Source organism: Bos mutus, chromosome 13 (assembly GCF_027580195.1).
Source record: "Bos mutus isolate GX-2022 chromosome 13, NWIPB_WYAK_1.1, whole genome shotgun sequence".
NCBI lineage: Eukaryota > Metazoa > Chordata > Mammalia > Artiodactyla > Bovidae > Bos > Bos mutus.
The window spans coordinates 39,786,164-39,806,745 of NC_091629.1; the positions used below are offsets into that span (position 1 = coordinate 39,786,164).

General features: G+C 51.8%; 1 protein-coding gene across 1 annotated transcript in view; it reads right to left on the reverse strand.

Annotated features, from left to right (window-relative positions):
* CDH4 (cadherin 4) overlaps nt 1-20,582 on the reverse strand; it is a 479,129-nt gene that overhangs the window by 123,424 nt on the left and 335,123 nt on the right. Inside the window, 1 exon segment of the mRNA XM_070381465.1 lies at nt 7,339-7,565. Coding sequence (XP_070237566.1) covers nt 7,339-7,565 — 227 coding nt within the window.

Below are 20,582 nucleotides of genomic sequence, written 5' to 3' on the forward strand. Positions count from 1 at the left end.
TGTGACCCCATGGACTGTAGCCTATCAGGCTCCTCCATCTATGGGATTTTCCAGGCAAGAGTGCTGGAGTGGATTGCCATTTCCTTCTCCAGGGGGTCTTCCTGACCCAGGGATTGAACCCCGGTCTCAAGCATTGCAGGCAGACGCTTTACCATCTGAGCCACCAGGGAAGCCCTGTCAATCATTAAGTGTCACAAATATCCTCTCTCATCTCCGGTTTATCTTTTCACTTAAAAAATTATTTATTTTTAATTGAAGGATAATTGCTTTACAGTCTTTCCGCTTTCTTAAGTAGTGATAAGTAGATTCTCATTTTTCCGGAAGTCAAATCATCAACCGTTGCTGTAGTCTCTGTACTTCATCACATATGAGAGCTTTCCCCACACACCACTTCCAATTCTCTTCTATTTGTCTGCTTTGTCTTGCACACTCAGAGTTACAATTCACCTGGAACTGATCGGGATGTAGCACGGGGGTAGGGGTCACTTGGGACTTCCCTGGTGGCTCAGTTGGTAAAGAATCTGCCTGTAATGAGGGAGACCTGGGTTTAGAAGGTCCCCTGGAGGAGGGCACGGCAGCCCACTCCAGTATTCTTGCCTGGAGAATCCCCAGGGACAGAGGAGCCTGGCAGGCTGCAGTCCATGGGGTTGCAAGGACTCGGACGTGGCTGAGTGACTAAGCACAGCACAGGGGTCACTTGACTTTTCCCCTTTAGGGTGCCCCACTGGCCCAGCATCACTTATGGAAAAGACAGTCCTCCTCCAGTATTCTAAGTAGGCTGGGCAATTTTTGTTGTTAAAGGGTCACACAGTTAAGCAGTTTAGACATTGCAGGTCAAGAAGCAAAGTCGAGGATATTAATTTAAGTGCTTATACAACCATTTGAAATTACAGAAGCCATTCTTAGCTTGCAGGCATCAGCAGGCAGGTGGCAGGTCAGATGTGACCTGTGAGCTGCAGTTTACTGGCCTCTGCCATCCAGCGCCACTCATGAAAAATCCAGTGTTGGCACTGTGTGTATTTGACAAGGTAAATCAAGTCATTTATGTGAAGTTGGCGAATTGTGTTGTATAAAAGTTAAACCTCCATGAAGATGAAAGTGAAAGTGAGTTGCTCAGTTGTGTCCCACTCGTTGCGACTCCATGAACTATACAGTCCATGGAATTCTCCAGGCCAGAATACTGGAGTGGCCTTTCCCTTCTCCAGGGGATCTCCCCAACCCAGGGATCAAACCCAGGTCTCCCACACTGGAGGCGGATTCTTTACCAGCTAAGCCACAAGGGAAGCCCAAGAATACTGGAGTGGGTAGCCTATCCCTTCTCCAGAGGATCTTCCCAACCCAAGAATTGAACTGGGGTCTCCTGTGTTGAAGACTGATTCTTTAGCAACTGAGCTATCAGGGAAGCCTTCCATGAAGATAAGACTTTCCAAAATGTTAAATATTTTTTCTGGACGATTCTGTTCCATTTGTTTGACCTCAGACAGTACCATCTAATGACTAGTTCTGCGGCTCTCAGATGGGGCTCCTGGGGAACATCTGGCGATGACAGGAGACAGCTTTGTTGCAAGCAGGAGTGGTGGGGTGCTGCTAGCACCTGGAGTGGGCAAGGGATGCTGGCAAACATCCCACAGTGCACAGGGCTGCCCCACATCAGAGATGATCTGGCCCCAAATGCCTGCAGTGGTGAGGCTGAGACACTGGTGTGGTTTATCAGGAGTCCTGATGTCTGAAACACCCAGTCCTCCCATTTTTGTGTCGTTCTAGGTTATTCCCACATGTGCACTCAGTCATTCAGTTGTGTACAACATTTTGAGACCCCATGGACTGTAGCCCACCAGGCTTCTCTGTCCATGGGATTGGCAAGAATACTGGAGTGGGTTGCCAAGCCTCCTCCAGGGGATCTTCCCAAACCAGGGATTGAACCTACATCTCCTGTGTCTCCTGCATTGCAGGCAGATTCTTTACCACTGAGCCACCAGGGAAGCCCTTTGTATTTCTGTTTAAAAATTTAAAGTCAGCTCTTAGCCTTTCTATAGAAAAGCAAAGAAAAAACATGTTGGATTTTTGCTGGGATTGTGTTAAATCTATAGAAACCTTTGGGTAGAATTGACATCACCATAACATTAAGCCTCTTATGAACAGGGTGTATCCCTCTATTTTCAAAGATCTCTAAGTGTTCTCAGTAATACGTAGGGAATTCCCTGGTGATGCAGGGGTTAGGACTTCATGCTCTCACTGCCGAGGAGCTGGGTTCAATCCCTGGTGTGAGAACTAAAATCCCACAAGCTGCAGAGTGCAGCCAAAGAGAAAAAAATTGCTCTCAGTAATATGTAAGGGTCTTGTATAATTAATGCTACTGTAATCGGTATCTGGTTCAGACTTTATTTTCTAACTATTCCTGGTCTGTTGTTGTTGTTCACTTGCTCAGTCGTGTCCAACTCTTTCGACCCCATGTACTGAAGCATGCCAGGCTTCCCTGTCCTTAACTATCTCCTGAAGTCTGTAAAGATGCAATCACTTTTACATCCAGCATCCTTGCTAACATCATTCATTAATTCCAATAAATTAGCCAGAGATTATTTTGGATTTTCTACATTCATGATATAAGCTACACATAATGCTAGTTCTGTTTATTCCGATTTCTTTTTCTTGCCTAAACTCACTGGCTTGAAGCTCTGGTGTGTGATGTAAGAGTGTCCTTGTCCTATTTTTGAAGTCAAAGAAGGCTTTGAGTATTCCAACTGTAGTTCAGATGTTTGCTATAGATACTCTTTGTGAAATTAAGAATGGTTTCTTTTCCTCATTTGCTGAACAGTTTCATCTTGAATGGAAGTTAAATTTAACAATTACTCTTCAGATGATCATGTGATGTTTATTTTATTTTGCATTACTTGGGTTAATGTTTAAGTGTTAAACCAAATCTTGATTTCTTGAAACAGACAAATGTGGCCATTGTTTATCCCATGTAAACAAGGGTGGATTCATGTGTGTTAAAATTTTGCTTAGGATTTTTTCCCGTCTATTCCGAGTGGACAGGCATGTAACGATCCTCTCTCTCGTTGTTCTTTCAAGGTCCTTGCTGGCTTTGGGAAAAGTTCCTGTTGGTTTCAACATGGTCCCCATTTGGTTGGGGAAGCCATCCCTCTTGTAGGATGAGTTTTAACTCCTTATAGCTTGGGTAAAACTTACCAGTGGAGCCATCATGGTGAGAGTAATTTTTTGTGTGTGATAAAAATCTGAACTAAAACTTTATTCACAATAATAAAACAGTTCAGATGTTCCTTTCATGTTAATTTTGGTAAATTTTATATTCTAGAATGTTACCTATTCCATCTTTGTTTTCAAATATATTGGTATAAATTATATATAATGTCCTCAAGGGACCTTTCTAATGTCTGTGTGATTGGTCATGAGGTTCTCTTGTCATTCTAGATAGGAATTATTTTCAGGTTTTTTCTTAGTCTACAGTTTAGTGGTTAAACTACTAAGCTGAGCCGACTTCTGTCTTTGTTGATTCTATTATTTTCTATTTCATTATATTCTCCTCTTTGTTTTATTATTCCCTTCTTTCTACTTTGTATTTCATTTCCCATTTTTATAATTTCTTGAGATAAGTGTTAAAATTGTTGATTTTCTGCATTCTTTATCTTGTAATGTATGTATTTAAAGCTAAACATTTCCATCTGGCATGACTTCAGTGATTAATACATCCCAACTAGTTTTATTACTCAGTTCAAAATATTCTCCCATTTCCATGTGATTTATTTTCTACCCAAGGGTTAATAAGAAGGCATCTACTTAACTTTCAAATTTATGGGGCTTTTTTCAGTAATTTTCTTTTTTATTGATTTCTAGTTTAATTGTTCTGTGGTAAGAAGAACAGAAACTACATTTTGATTCTAAACTTCTGAAGCATTTTGAAGTTTGCTTGACGTTCGGCTAATTTTGGTAAATATTCTGAGTATCCTTGTAAACAATCTGTATTTAGCAGCAGTTGGTTTCTGTGCTTTACGTACATTTCGCCAAGGTCAGACTTCTTCATTCTGTGCTCCTAATCTTCTATTTCCTTACTGATATTTTGTCTGCATGTTCTATTGTTTACTCACAGATGTTAGTTAAAATTTACCATTAATTTCATACTTGTTTATTTGCCTGGTATTTCCCTGCCCCCATGCTTTTACTTCAAGCTTTTCTGTGTCCTTACGCTTTTTAGACATATTTTTTGTAAGCTGCGTGGTGGTGGTTTGTCGCTAAGTTTTGTCCTACTCTTGTGAGTCCATGGACTGTAGACCCCTTAGAATGTGGTCTGCCAGGCACCCCTCTGTCCATGGAATTCTCCAGGCAAGAATACTGGAGTGGGTTGCCATTTCCTTCTCCAGGGGATCTTCCTGACCCAGGAATTGAATCAAGGTCTCCTGCATTGCAGGCAAATTCTTTACTGACTGGGCTATAAGGGAAGCCCTGTAAGCTGCATATGGATAGATTTTGAAAAATATATTGTCAGTTTGTTTTTTTCCAAGTACAAGAGTTAATCTATTTTTAATGATTATAATTAATAATATAATTGTAAATCTACGCCATGGGTCTTTGATTATCATCTGCTTTTCCTTTTAATTTTTAGTTATCTTATTTTGTTCCTCCAGTCATTTTCGGTTGAGTGCTAGAAATATACAAAAGAAGACAGATATAATTTGAGGTCTGGCATGATACCTTCCCCTGGAGAAGACTGACATTTGCTTCTGGGAGGTGACTAAGGACACCAGCCATCTGGATTACCTTAATCCATTTACACAGAGTGACACTGTTCAAAGGTCGGCACCGCTTTGTAAGGGTGCATCAGCCAGTGTCCCACACCGGCCTCCTCCCTGTCCTCCCAGGCACCACCCTTGTGAGGACCCAGTGGCTGAGATGAGCAAAGGACTCAGAGGGCTGGGACCATGCCAATGACAGCAATAAGATCTACTATTTTTCACCTCTTTGGGGACAATGCTCTCATAGAGTCTGCACCTTGCCTGACCTCACATCATCCCATGTAATCCTCTTAACCCTTGGGTGGGATGTAGGCAGTGTTGCTGTCCCATTTTCCAGAGTAATAAGCCTCAGAGAGGTAGTATGCTTGTCCCAGAACATCAGCTGGTAAGCTGGAGGAGCTCGATCCAAACAGACAATCCAGGGCAGCCAGGCTCCGTTATGATGCTGGGCTCAGCTGTGCCTAGAAAGTCCCTTATTTACTCCTTTCCAGAATATCAGTTCTCCCATGCAGCAAGAGGCTGCAGTCACACAGCTCAGCTTCCCCACCTGTAAAGCGGGGACAGTGACAGCGCCCACTGCTGGAGATGCTGTGAGGATCGATGTGGACACACTTAGGGGAGGGTCCTAGAAAGTCAGGGCAGGGCTCTTTGGGTTTGAAGATAGGAGGCACGGAGCCCTTAGCAACGAAGGTGATGGGAAATAGACAGGGAAGGAGCGGCTCAGGAGGGTGGCAGGGACGTGCCCACTGCCTGCACGGTCACGTGCCATGTGTTCTGGGTGCGGCCCCTTAGTCACCCCGCCGATGCCCTTAACCTGGGGCATGGAATCTGCAGATCAGGTGCTTCTCGGCCCCGCCTGCCATGGGGTTGGAGGGGCACGCATCCTGGGGATTGTCTAATTGCAGTCACCTTCTTGGAAGATCTGGGGATTAACTGCCTCAGAAATCACTTCATTAACATTCTTGACAAAAGGTGTCATTATGTTTTTAATTAGTGCCTTTTATCTGAGGCCATCCATGGGCTTTAGAGAGCCCTGCTCCTTGGCCACAAGGCACCGTTTCCGTTTCTGTATTGCAATTGCAATCAAGATGTAAGCCTTCCACTGCTGCCCTTGGCTCGGCCCTGGCAGGGAGGGGCCCCCACGAGGGCCATGCTGCCCACCATGGCATGGCTGGTCATGATCACTCAGGAAGGGACGGAAAACCACATTCATCTCAGGATTTTCAACATCCTCCAGGTGAGACGCGCGGTCTGAGGGGCACCCCTGTTAGAAGTGTGTTTCAATACTTAGTTCAGCACACCCCGAGGGCACTCAAGATGTCAGCCCCCCTCCCAGGATAAGGCTAGCCACCGAGTCACTGATTTTCTAACCCAAATCACCTCCTAGTGGTTTAACAATATGGCTTAAAAATAAGACAAAAATGAAACACAGCCCCAGTTTTCCAAAGTGAGTTCCTCAGAACACCTGCCTTGAAAGATTTTCCGTAAAGAAGGTTCCTTGGTCAAATAGGTTTGGGGAAACTTGCAGACTGTGTCCCACTGGGGTTTGCTGAGCACTTTAGTTCTGTGAGGTTCTGGACAAATCTGCAGAAAGGCATCTGGTCAGTCTGGTCTAACCCTCCACTTCCTGTGGGCCCTTCCTGAAGGAATACCCATGGATGCTGTCCCTGACGGCCTGTCCTGCTTTAACTGGTGTGCGTCTTTTCTAGTGAGCCACATGCATATCATAACACCAACGGCCACAAAGCCTCCCAAGGCTTCTCCCTCCCTACGGGTCCACCTTCATGTAGATGGACGTGCAGTTGGATCCACCATGCGGGTCCTCTGGGCCGCAATTTCTCTGCTGACCTAGCAGGCCCCAGCCTGAGGCCAACACAGCTGCTGAAACGCTGGCCAAGGTGAGCAGAGCTGGTCCCCTCAGACTCAGGAAACCTAATGTGGGCATTTCCGGGGGCTGAGGGGTCTGGGCCTGGAGTCCTGGGGCACACGGGGCGGAGAGGTCTCTCAGGATGGGGGGGCAGTTGGGGGAAGGTGAGTTCACCCCTCCCATCCTCTCAACACAGCCACGCAGCTAAGTTAGAGGGGAAGTCAGAGGGAGGGCTGGGGCCTGGGGACCTGGCTGGTGTGTGTTTATGTGAAGTGCGCCCGCCCTCCTCTCCGTCCTCCCGTTCCTCCCCCTCCCTGACCCTCTCTGCTCCCCCTCCCCTCTCTCTGAATCAGTCTCACACCAGCTACCCTGCCTGCCTTGCCTGGCCAGCCATGTGGCCTCTGTCTTACTTCTCGTTCCTCTAGGCCTCGGGAGCCCCCAGGCTGGGGGGCTACAAGCTTAGGCAGGAGAGGTGCCCAGTGAGAAATGGAGCCACGAGGCCCTTGTTCGCAAAGGAACTGACCGTCAGGGTGCTGATGACCATGCACCAAGCTGATGGGGTCTGTGGGCAGCTCTGCCTGGGAAGGCGGGAGGTCAGAGGTCACCCCCAAGCCTGGTGCCACCCACTCAGGTGTCTGCCTCTGCCAACCAGGCTCCGCTCAGCCACCTGAGGAGGAAAGACACGCGCCCAGCCCCTCCCTGCGTGCAGTCATGCCTTACCTTGTGTCCGGAGTGCGTGGACGAGGTCTGGGCCACCAGCAGCCGCACTGCAGCGTCCCAGCGCTCAGCCGTCTGGTGGTCCCATGCCGTCACGGTGAAGGCCACCTGCTCGGAGGGGATGCGCAGCTCCCGGGTGGCGAAGACCGTCCCGTCGGCCCCGACCTTGAAGTCCATGCTGTTGGTCTCGTAGTGCGTCCCCTTGGTCCCCAGGCAGCTGCTGAACTTGACTGCAAGAGAAGGGGGATAAGGTCAGGGTGGGTGGCAAAGCCTGGCGGGCAGGCGCCTGCTCAGAGCTTGAATTCAGCTGCGGTCCTCCGTCTCTAACATGGGCGAGAAGGCGGTTACTTAACTGATTGCTTGACCTCCAGGGACGGCGTTTTATCTCTGTGTGTGCTTAGTTGTGTCTGACTCCGCGACCCCACGGACTGTATGTAGCCCTCCAGGCTCCTCTGTCCAGGGATTCTCCGAGCAAGAATACTGGAGTGGGAGGCCATTTCCTCTTCCAGGGATCCTCCCGACCCAGGGATCGAACCTGCCTCTCTTGCATTGTAGGAGGATTCTTTATCACTGAGCCTCCAGGGAAGTCCAGGGGTTTTTATCTCTACCTCCTGGGAATCAGCTGGGGCCTTAGAAAAAGGAACAATGACAAAACACAAGGAACTTGCTTCATTCTCTCCGAAGCACAGCTGTTCTCACCTCTGCAAACTCATCTCCCTCTCCCCCACTTAACTACCACCTCTGGGCTCAACTGGAGTCTGAGTCAAGTGGGGACGATTCATGGATTCTCTAGTGATCTCGGGCAGCTGGAGCTTTCTCATGACCTGGAAGCAGGCGTGTAAGATGGACGGTCCATTGACCCCAAACATCCATTAGGCGCCTCCCATGACTCCATCGCGGGACCACTTGTGCCCCCTGCCCCCTCCTTGCAGGAAAAGACACAGCGGAAGCTGCCTGTTGCCTGGGGCCACACCAGGGCCTTTTTATCCATGTACTTCTGTAGCTGCCACCTGAAGCCATGGTAAATTACGAGGCACCCACAGCCAGTGTCACATTCTGCTGATGAAAGTAACGGATAAAGTTACTTAGCATTTATAAAAATATGGGTATCTCAGCAATTATGGTGGGAGGATTGGTTTTTTAAGCAATTTCACTGTCACAGCTTACATGATTTAATTACTATTTATTCTAGAAACTAAAAAAAGCTCCTCACTGTTAGTTCTGATAAAGTGTTTCCCCCGGGTTCACCTTTTATTGTTGGCTGCCTTGAAATAATAAATAACATGAACGTTCCCTCGTTTCAAATACTTCACTCCAGGCATCTCCCCAGTCACCGACACCTCCCACTCGTGGGTTTAATACAAAAAATGCTCCTCAGTGTTGATGGAGCCAGGCGTCTCCGCGTGTGCACAGACTCCAGGGTTCACAGACGAGGTCCTCGGGTGGAAGAGGGCAATCCAGGTGACGAGTGGGTTGAGGCTCCAGGGAAATGCCCCCCGGGGAGGGAATAGTCACATTCTTTCCCAAGCGACAGGAGAACGCTAGACTGCTTCCATTGTGCCATCGCCCAACGGTATACAAATTAAAGTCAGCAACAAACTGAATGGATCGATCATTTCTGACGCTCAGTTGTCTTTGACAAAGATAAAATGACAATGCTGTGATTGACAGAGATTAGCACAAAGTACAGAAGTGAGCCCTTTGTCCTCCGAAAGCAAATTTCTAATATCACTAATGGGACTGGACGGCAGCGGGGAGTTTGCATTTCTTCCAGATTAAGTGACGGTGTCACTGTTTTTTTTTTTAATTAGTGCAGAGCTTTGGCGGCATTTGAGGGAAGTGTGGACGCAGATGTCAGAAAAAAAAAATTACCTGAGTAGGCGCTGCCCCAGTAGGAAGGTTGGGGCACCGTCCACAGGATCAGGGACCTTGCAGAGGTTGGACATCCTCCGTGCATGGGAGACCCTCAGGACATTGAAGTTGGCACTACCAGACGTGATCTACAATGATAAAGCCAGCCTCTTCATGCAGGCGCCTTTAAGACCATTTCAGCCCCGGGGTCTGACTCAGATCAGATCAGATCAGTCACTCAGTTGTGTCTGACTCTTTGCGACCCCATGAATCACAGCACGCCAGGCCTCCCTGTCCATCACAGGGGCTTTGGGACAACACAGAACTGGCCTCCGGCTTGTGTCACCGCGGGCTGGATGATCAGCTCCACCCAATGGCTCATTTCACCTCCTTGTCTGAGACTCCGAGCCCATGTCAGTGAGGAGGCGGGAGCTGGAATGTGTCTGTGGGAAGTTGGGGGCCGTTCCGAGCGCACACAGAGTCGGGGAGCTGGCTTTTCAGAAGGAGGAGAGTTCAGGACAGTGCCTTCCTGGGCACTGCTGGTGACTGTCTCTCTGTCAAAGGGAAAGATCAGGAAGGCTTGTTCTTTGTGACACCAGGGGCATTCATGGCACTTTAGCTGTGAATAAGTGAGCGCCCATCTGAAACCCTAAGAAATGTGGGTTTAGATTTCTCAACATGCAAACACTGCTCAGAAGGTTACAAACACTACATCTTGTCATAAAAATGGGAAGTGAGCTCTTGGTGGGTGGGGGAGCGGGCAGACTCCCCTGAGACACATCTGGGGTCTTGGGCAGGAGCTAATGCTTCACCAAGGAGCCCATTTGTATTTTCCTGGAGAGTTGCTCAAGGCGGTTGCCTCTTTATTGGCGGCTGGGAAGCTCAGAGTTGGCGCTGTAGCCGGGGGCTAGCCGAGTGGAGGCATTTACCACCCTCAGCGTATCCTGCCCAATTTTCTCTCTTTGCTTCCTCTTCAACCTACTTCCCTCCTCTTGTTCCTTTTCATTTTGGGGTCTACCTCCTCTCTGCAGGTAAAGTCCTTCTCTTTTAGGGGTCAGAAGCTGCCGGGCCGTTGTACACCCATGGACTCCTCTCGGGCCAGGCCGGGTGCTGTGACCCCAGCACGAGTGTCTGAGAATGCCCTCCAGCCTCGTGGGAAGAAAACACCTATGCAGAGTTGCAGGCACCGGGGTCATGACCTCCTCCAGGCTCCACTGGAGAAACCTGCCTGGAGAGGTGACTGCATTTCCTTCCATCCGTGGCTGGGACGTGGACCCCCTGGGGTGCTTGGTCCCCATAACCCAGATCGGCCACACATCTCCGAGGCCTGCTAATTGCTTCTATTAGTTTTAAACAAACTTGACAAGAGGCAGAAGGATTCCTGAGAGAAATCAGGTCCAGTTGATGAAACACGCACAGTCACAGCCCCCGCTGCCTCTGTCCCCTTGGAGGTGTGGTGGGCTGTGGGAGGCCCGGTGGTCCTGGGGGGAGGACTCAGCCACTTGCCCAGGGATAGGGCTGGGGTAGGAGGTGATGTGTGTGCCCCTGCTGGGGTGCCAGGGTGTGGAGGGCCTGCGTAGGGTGTAGCTGAACTCTGCAGTCACGCCCACCCTGGCAAGCCTCCTGGGGATGCACCTGGGACCCTGGGTCTGTGACCTGACCAGCAGCAGGTGCTCTGAGCACCAGCCTTTGGGAGCAGCAGCAAAGGGTGAACCAGGGCCGGCGCAGGCAGAGGCTGGATGAACCCATCTCCTCTTACATCCCGGCATGTCACCCATCCGAGGAGATGGGGAGCAAAGGCACTGGCCGAAGTCACACAAAGTCATTCACTGCACAAACATATTCATGCGCCCGTGGTGCCCGGCTCTGGGCATCTACCCAGGAAGACCTAGAGTGAAGGCTCCAGGTGGGAGGTGACTGGGAAATGGCAGTGTGGATGGTGGAATCTAACAGAGGTCTGGCCAAGCTGGGGGGCCCCCTGGTGGGGAGCCCTGTGGGAGGTGTGGGGTCAGCCAGCCCTTGACATTCTGACCGTCTTGCATGACTGGGAGCCTAGGTCCCCTTCCCCAGCTGGCCTGGCCCCTCAGAGCTTCCCTCTCCCTTTAGACTGGATTCCATTTCCAAGCCCTATTTATTTTGAGAACATACACCCGCCAGCATCCACTCTGCTCCTGAAATGTAACTTGATGCTGAGAAGGCCCAGCGTTTACAGCAGCAGCAGCATTGTCAATGGCTATTTGAGAAGCACATGCAAGAACCCAACACCCAGGAAACTGTCCAGCTGGACACGATGGGAAAGGCGGGACACCAGGAAATTCAAGAAGAGCAGTATTTCATCTTCCAGGGGCCTCCCCTCTCTGACCCTCACCAGGAAGCCGGGAAAATGAAGTGGAGCCTGATGGGCACCCTGGGCTGGTTGTCTTGGGGCTGGGACCAAGAGCAGGGATGCGCCCGGCCAGCCGTGTCACTGAGGCATGTTCCTTTGTGCTGTGTGCATGTTAGTCTCTGGCTGTCATCCTAGCGGTGTCCCCGCCAACATGCCCACCGCGGGCCCACTGAGTTATTGCTGGAATCTCTGTGGCCTCCCCTGGCCCAGGGCGGCCTGCATTCTGCCCACCCCTGGAAGGGCCCTGGCCCTTGGAGAAGGCAGCTGCACACACAGAGCTCCCATGGGAAGCGCCATCCATCCATCCGTTTGTGTGGATTTACAGATGCCACAGGCAGCAAGAAGCACATCCCTGCCAGATGGATCCCAGGGTGGGGGCGGGTCATCACCCGGGGTGTGGCTCCCAGGGGGTGGGGGCTGGGGGCTCTGCGTGGAGGAAGGAGCCCCGTTCTGAGAGAGCCCGACCCAGACGCACAGTGGGGAGTGTTTTCCCAGGATGAGGACCTGGTGCCTCTGCCAAGCTCCAGGGATGGAAGGGGTCTCCAGGAGGCCTGGGCTGGGGAGGGCTTCCAGGCGGTCAGCACGTGCAAAGATGGGGGAAGGGCAGAATCTCAAGGACTGAGAGCTGGTGTGTGGGAGCTGGGCTGCCGGATAAACCAGCATCAGAACAAGCACACAGGAAGGTGCTCAGCCAGCGAGGTGACCTGTTAGTAGTAAAGAACCCACCTGCCAATGCACGATCCCTAGGTCAGGAAGATCCCCTGGATGAGGGCATAGCAACCCATTCCAGTATTCTTGCCTGGAGAATCCCATGGATAGAGGAGACTGGTGGGTTACAGCCCATGGGTTCGCAGAGTTGGACGTGACTGAAGTGACTGAGTACACATGCAGCACACCTGGAGGGAAGAGCCACCCCACTCCCTACTCTGGGGTTTTCTAGGAAGGTCCAGTGGCCTTTGAGGCTGAGGGGGTGTCCTGAGTGGACGTGACACTCTTTCCTGGAGCCAATGTTGAGAGAGGATCACAGCCTTTCCCAGCCATAGAAACACGCAGTGAACTGAGTTAGAGGCCCACTGCTGTGACTTCAGAGGCATGTTCTCAAAATTAACTACAGTGGATCATAGTATCCCCTGTACCCACTTCACACATGTCTGCTTGCGGGAGAGGAACTAAAGAACCAGGAAAAGACAGAGAAAAGGAAGAAAAAGAGTGAGGAATCCAGGAGAGGCTTCTGCAATAGGTGATTCACCACCCACCCAGCAAGGATGTATCACCAGGGAGATGGGTAGGGAGGCCCTCCATGGTGGGGGGCGGGACAGAGAGGAGACTGGCAGTGCCTGCACAACCTCGGACTCCCTGCTCCCCTGTCCTGGGGGCCCCTGAGGGAGTCTCTCATGGGTCATCTACTGAGCATGGCTGTGTCCCTATGGGGTCTCCCATTATCCCTCAGAGTGCTGCCTGCTCACTGTGGGTCCCTGAGAGACCGTTACTACTGCCATTGCCCATCCGGAGGGCTGGAGCTGCAGCCATCGGACACAGATGCTGACGAGTGGTGGCCGGTGGCTGGGGAGTGTCTGCCAGTATGTATGGGGTCTCCTCTGGGGGATGAGAAGTGTTGGAACTAGGGAGAGGCGATGACTGCTTCACACTCAAATGTACAGAATGCCACTGGATTGTTGCTCACGTTAATGGTGAAATTCATGGTGTATGAATTCACTGCAAAGCAATTTCCATGGCCTCCTGGCTGCTGGAAGGACAGGGAGAAGGGTCTCTCTGCTTTCTGCCCCGGGAAACCCCAGTCCCCCAGGCCCCGCATGCCCAGAGCTCTACAAAGCCTGCCTGTAAAAATAGCCTGCCTGTAAAAATAGCCGCGCCCCAGGACCCCAGCTTCCCTCCTCAGGGCCCCTCCCTTCCTGGCCCAAGCACAGGTCAGAGAGAGCGGAGGGTGGGGTAAGGGGCTACTGCCCTCAGTGGAGAAGCTGGGAGAAGGGGAGAGCACACCTAAGCCCGGGAGGAAGGCAAAGGCTCCATGAAGGGGGCATCCAGGCTGCCCTCCTGGAAGCCGCCTGCGTGCGTGAGCCACGTGTCCACGTTCTGGGTACCACGCCCTGCCAAGAACCTGCGATGGCATCCCTGTGTCGCCAGCATCTCCGAGGGGTGTCTCAGATCTCTAGAATGTCAGGACTGGAACATGCCCCAGAAGCCATCTATCCCACCCCTCATTTTATCAACAAGCAAACTGCTCTTGCTGGGAGAAGATGACACTGTGGAATGACTCATTCACTCCAGGAATTCCACAGATCCTCCCCGAGCCCAGGGCTACATGGGCCCTGAGTCGTTCGTTACATACGCCAGCGTTTCCCATCCGGGCCCTGGGTACTTTTATAATGTAGCTAACCAACACCCCAAACGCAAGGCATTTGTAATGTTTTAGCTGGTGCACATCTCACAGGTAAAAACTGCACATTCCGCAAGCTGGACTCAGCAGTGTGGGGCCCTGGCTCTGGTGAGTCCAAGTTGCTCCGTGTGTGCAGCCCCATTAATTAGGCCCTGGGCTAAACAGCAGAGCCGCTTTTCTTTTTCCAGGACGGTGCAAAACCGTTTCTTAGGAGAATTTTCCCTCCCGCATGCGCATCTTGCTGGCTCACAGCAGACAGGTGCAACCATGCTTCTCCACAGCATCTGCTGAGAACGCATGGCACCCACGAAAGGAGGCACGGCAGCCCCTGCAGCCAGGAGGGTTTCATTTAACTCCCTACCCTCATCATTTTTAATTGCTCGCTCCCTGAGGGGAAGGGGGCGCTAGTGTGCTGGGAACGGGCGACCCCCGATATGCTTCCTTGTCGGCACCGGCACCATCGCGCTGACACTTATGGGGGCAGCGGGCTGCGTCTCCCCGAGTCTGCCGTGCTGGAGACGTGAGCTGTGGTTATGAAACCTCTAGTTTTATTATTTTTCTTGTTAGTTGAGTTGAGAAAGATCAAATGAGCCAGAGGTGAGCTCGCAGCTGGGCCTGTGCCGAGGAGTAAATATGTTTGCCTCCCTCCTCTCTCCCTCCTCCCATCCATCACCTGCTGCACCTGCTCAAGTGGCTGCCAATCCTGAGGTGTCCTGTGTGTGCAAGTGTGTCCCCAGGGGCCACCTAGGCTGCCCATGGTCTCCCTCCTTGTGGTCCGAGGGTCAGCTACCCAGGCCTGTTCCATCCCACCCTGCACCCCCTTCGCTTCCCTCCACTCCGTGTGCAGGAATGCTCTCTCCTGCCCAGGGATCACCCCCCTTCAGGGCTCCCTGTCCCCCAGGATATGGGGGATCATCCTTTGTGCCCCCAAGGCCACTGCCCTGCTCACGTGGCTCCAACCACTTATTTCAAGTATGCTGGGCCCCCAGGAATGAGGCCTGCCTTCCTCACTGTGAATTCCAGCACCTGTCATGGGGTTCCTCTAAATGCTATCGGAATAAATGCACGAGTTCCATTCCCCTTAGCTTCAAAAATGGGAATCCAGGGATACACCAAGTCATGACAAGACGTGGAGGATGCATAAACACATGTTATAGTGAAAGCAGCCAATCTGAACCGGCTGCAGACTGTGTGAGTCCAGTGGCACGGCACTCTGGAAAAGGAAGGACTATGGAGACAGTGAACAATCAGGGGCGGGAATTTACTGATGGTCCAGTGGTCAAGACTCTGCCTTCCAATACAGAGGGCGTGGGTTCAATCCCTGGCCAGGGAGCTAGATCCCACATGCTACAGCTAAGAGTTCTCATGCCATAACTGATACCTGGCACAATCAAATACATGCATAAATAAAAACAAATATTAAAAAAAATCAGGGGGTGCCAGCGGTTGGAGGAAGAGAAGGATGGAAAGGAAAAGAGCACAGAGGATTTTTCACGTGGAGGAAATACTCTGATACTGTAATGGTGGATACATGTCATCACACATTGGTCCAAACCCAAAGAACATGCAGCACCGGGAAGGAACCCTAAGGCTGGCTGTGGGTTTTGGGTGATGGGAGGTGTCAGTGCAGGTTCGTCCACTGTAACCATGTCTGGCGCTAGTTGTAATAAGTGAAAGTGAAAGTGTTGTTGCTCATTTGTGTCTGACTCTTTGTGACCCCATGGACTGTAGCCTGCCAAGCTCTGTCCATGGAATTCTCCAGGCAACAACACTGGAGTGGGTTGCCATTTCCTTCTCCAGGGGATCTTCCTGACCCAGGGATTGAACCCAGGTCTCCCACATTGCAGGCAGATTCTTTACCTTCAGAGCCACCAGGGAAACCCCTAGTTGTAACAATGTCCCGGGGAGGTGTTAATAGCAGGGGAGACTGCAGGGAGGAGGGGGCGCCTGGAACTCTATTTTCTGCTCTATTTTCTCAAGAATCTAAAACTTCTCTAAAATATAAAGTCTACTAAAAAATGGATATTTACTCTCCATCAGACACATCTCCAGAGGAAACACTCTGTCTCAGAGATGTTAAAAATCCCATTTTAAAATAAAACACCAAAACCTCTCTGATGCCATTTCACCTATAGCAGGCAACGTGAAACCTGCCTCTGCCTCAGGTTTCTTTTATAATGAATGAGTCTAGCGCAGCGATCCAGCTACCCTGACTTCACATCCATTTTTCTCTCCAGGAAACATCAGTGGAAGTGGCAACAAGCGTGCTCCCTGGTCTGGGTGACTGTGTTTTCCAGTGTGACCTCCACCCCAGTACTGCTTTGCTGAGCTCCCGGTGTCCTTAGTGAGGATTCACACACCATGTGAACCCAGGGATGCTGGTGGGAGAGGCAGAGCTTGTCTCCCCACACATTGCCTGCCACAGCTGGGGCTGCGTCACAAGGCTTCAGTTTCAGGACAGTTCTGAGCCCAAGTAGGAGGGGTACTTCTCTAGGTTGTGGAACTACTTAACAGTCCTTTGTTGAGGAAGACAGAGGTGCAGGTGTCTCAGGAGACACAGGGCTTGGGGAGGTGGGGGAAGGCAGCAACTCCAGACCCCAGGAAGGTTATTTACACAGACGTTCCTTCTGCAGTGATCGTCAGAACCGAGGTCTGAGCTCCTTGTTAGTAAATCCCACTGACACCCCATCAGAATGGAGCGCAAGGCCCTTAAGTTGGGGGGGTCCTCTGATGAAAGAGGCAGTCCCAACCCTGATGAAAGAGGAGGTTGGCGGTCCTTCTGCCTGCACTCACAGGGAGCCAGGAGGGGTGATGCTGGTGAATCTGGCCGCAGACCTGCCGACTGGCCTGCAGAGTGCCAGGTGTGGGAGATGCCCAGATCACAGCCGGAGGACAGCATGATGAGTGACTGACCACGCCCGTGCCATTCCCATGCTTAGAGATTTGGGCCATGAGGGATGTTCTTCCCCCAAGAGCCTGGTGTCACTGGAAGGGGGAAGGGCTCTGTGGTCCATATCTGATCTTGAGAATGTAGGAGCCTTGCTAATAGCCAAGGATGTTGGGGTGGGGGGTGCTCCAGAAATTGGGAGTTGACCCTAGAGGCATGGCCCTGCCCAGATTTTTTTGCTCTCTCCTGATTCCCAGAGTCCATTTGATTCTTTGGAAAAATGGAGGTGGTTTTTGACTGTTAAGAAGAGAAGTCTATGGGGACTTCCCCTGGTGGTCCACTGGCTAACAATCCATGCTGTCAAAGCAAGAGGCCTGGTTTGATCCCTGCTCAGGGAACTAGATATCACATGCTGCAACTATGAGTTCGAATGCTGCAACTAAAACTTCTGCATATTGCAATTATGACCTGGCACAGCCAAATAAAGAAAGAAAAATAAGCAATATAAAAGAAGTCTATGGGGACTTCCCTGGTGGTCTGTTGGCTAGGAATCCATGCTCTCAATGCAAGGGTCCTGGGTTTGATCCCTGGTCAGGGAACTAGATCTCGCAGGCTGCAACTGAGAGCTCTCATGCTGCAACCAAAGATTCTGCATTTGACAACTAAGACCCAGCGCAGCCAAATAAAATACATAATAAAAAAATAAGTCTATCACCTTACTGGAGATCTGCGCTAACATTTCCTGAACTAACGAACATCCTGTGAGTTTTCCTGCGCTCGTCACTCAGGGGTCCCATGAAGCACCTGGAGCTCATTGCTGTATCGAATCTCACAAACCTGTCGGAAGTCTGTGCTCCACACTGTCCAGGAGAGGAAACTGAGGCCCATGGCCAGCGAGTGGCAGAGCTCAGGGCTCATGGGAGGGGCTCCTGGCTTCCAGCCTGTGTCAGAAGCGCCCTCTTCCTTCTGGGCTGTGAACGTGACCGTGGCTGTCCCTGCCCCGGGGCACTTCCCCAGGGACACAGACCAGGCCAAGGGCATCATAGGCGTCATTTAAGAAGCACCGCTCCTCAGTTATTTCCAAGGCTCCCCCGATTCTTTCCATCAGGTCCTGCCACCAAGAGCTTGACACGTAAAACCACACCTAGGTGTCCATTCACAAACAGACGGTCATGACTACATTTTAAGCCACCACGAGAGACATGGCTACACGTGTATGGACAGCCTTGACAGTCTACAAGGGCGGTTCAGGCTTGTGGCTATAATTCTGTGCACTATGGTGAGGCTGGCCTGGGGTAGACCTTTCCTGCTTTTCTGATGAGGATGGTCAGGAAGAGAGGATAAGGCTCGGGTGATCCTTAGACCTCAGGGAGGAGGTGGTGGGCTCTCTCTGAACAGGCTCTGCGACACCCAGGGTGCTGCCCAGGGGCTCCTTGTTCTATCCCAGGCGTGGGAATGTCATTGCCACCGGTGTTGCTGGCAATGAATGACTATTGCTAAGCTGCACAAGGACAAGCTAACACATCTCTTAGGGGCCCTGGTTACAGCTAACAGAGGTGATCATTGTAATAATAAGGACTGCAGTTGCTTATAGAGGTCTCAACACCTGCCAGGCTCTGGGCCAGCTCCACGCCCAGAGCACATGGCGTCCCCGCCACTTGGGAGGGACAGCTGTCACCTGTTTTACAGGTGAGGGTGGGGAGGCAACCCTCACACTTGGCCTCTGTTTGGAGAGTGTTAGGGCGGGCGTTCCCGAGAGAAAATAGTGTGAGGTTGCTCCCCTGGTGGGGCTCAGGAGACAGCTGCTTGCCTGGTGGACACCCTGTGAACTCCTGGCCGCTTTTCTGCCTTAGTCTCCTTTGTGGGGCCACCCGGTGCCTGGTTGCCCCAGAGAAGCCTGTTGCTGTGTGAACAGGGTGGGTTTGCAGCGCCTTCCATGGCCCCCTCCATCCTCTAGCCTCGCCTTCTGCAGGCCTGGCTTCAGTGGTCTGGGGCCAGGCTCCATCCCCTCTAGGGCTCCTATCACATCTGAACTGGGTAGGGGGCAAGAGGTAGGTGCTGGGGCAGACAGCAGGCTCGGGGCGGGGGCAGGGGCAGGCCAGAGGGCAGGCCATGGGGGACCCTTTACAACACAAGGAGCAGGAGCGGTTATTTTTAGAACCGTCAGCCTCTGTCATTAGCTCCCATGCATCAGGATGAAGCTAATGAAATCACTCACAATTAAGGCCCAGGTAGAGAGGAGGTGCTTTCTGTCCTCAGGGGCCACCTCCCTCCCCCTTCCCCTTCTCGCCTCCTCCGCTCTCTATTCCCTTCTCCCCTCCCCACCTCCCTGTCTCCCTTCCTTCACTGCCCCTAACTGTCCTCTCTGCAGGTGAGGCTGACAGGAGGAAGGGGAGACCCTGGCTGGGCCCCAGAGCTGGTTTATGATTTTACTCCATTTTACCGAGGGCCAGTGGAAGACTGTTTCGTGTTCTCTGTATTTTAAAAGCACTTGCAAGCATTCCCGCTCCCCAGATCCATCCACTCACAGCTTCCTTCTCCTCTCCAAGCTCTCAGAGACTGTTCCTACCATCTAGGGAGGATGTGCTGTTTGAGGACGTGCTGTTTGAACCTGGTCTGAGGATCGGGAGGGGGGCTCCAGGTGACACAGTCACCTCAGTCTGGTGGGTGACTCCAGAGACTCCAGCTCAGAGAGGTGGGATCAGCCTTCTGGCCACGGTCCCTCCCAGCCCCGGGGTGCGGGGGCTCCTCACACACCCAGCACCATGAAGACAGGAGCAGACACATGCTCCATGTCTGTCCATCTGTCTATTCTGATCTGCATCCATTTATCTGTCCAACTGTCCATCCACGTACTGACTGTCCTGGCTCACCCCTCACACCCTGCTCTCTGCTGGGCCCACCCCCCACCTCTTGAGGAGCCCCTGTTCTTCAAAGAGGGGAGACCCCTGGGCAGAACCAAGTAGGTGCTCAGGTGGGGCTGCGCCACAGAGCAGTTCTTTGCAAAGAGAGTGGCCACGTGCTGCCCTCTGAACTCTCCAGGGTGGGCCTCCCTCTGACTCACTTTGGGCTCTGATGGTCTGGACCTGGAGACACATTCACCAGGCTCATGATGAGGAACGGTTGGTAAAGAGTGAAATCAACCCGACGTGGAGAGAAAAACCACAGTTCTTCCTGCCACCCGTCCTTCCGGAGCACCTCATTCCTTAGCCAGGGACCATCCCAAGGAAGCAAAGGCCCGAGACATCTGTGTTGTTTCTGGTCCTAATCCCACGTCCACAGAGCTCAAGGAAGCAGGAGCACGTCCACAACATCACCGTCCACAGAATGCCCAGGACCACAGGTCCAGGAAGGAGGCGGGCAGGAACGTGGCTTCACAATGTGGCCGCCATGCTCCCTGCTTCTCCCTCTTGCAATCTTCGTTAGAGGCACAGGGGCCTGGGAAGTCTGCGAGGGCCACGGGACTATAAGCCTAAGATGGTTGGACCCAAGGCTGAGAGGGGTGTCTCTGCTCCCATGATTGCTGAGCAAGGAGTACCTGCTGCTGACAAACGGGACTCATTGGCTCCTGGGTCTCCTCCTGGGAGAACCTTGCTCTGGCTCCCAGTTCTGGCCAAAGCAGGGCACATGGTAACCGTCCAGGAGTGAGGGAGCCACAGCATGCCCTGCGTCGGAGGGAAGAAGGGTGGGCTCTGTCAGTAACACATGAACACATACATAGCGAT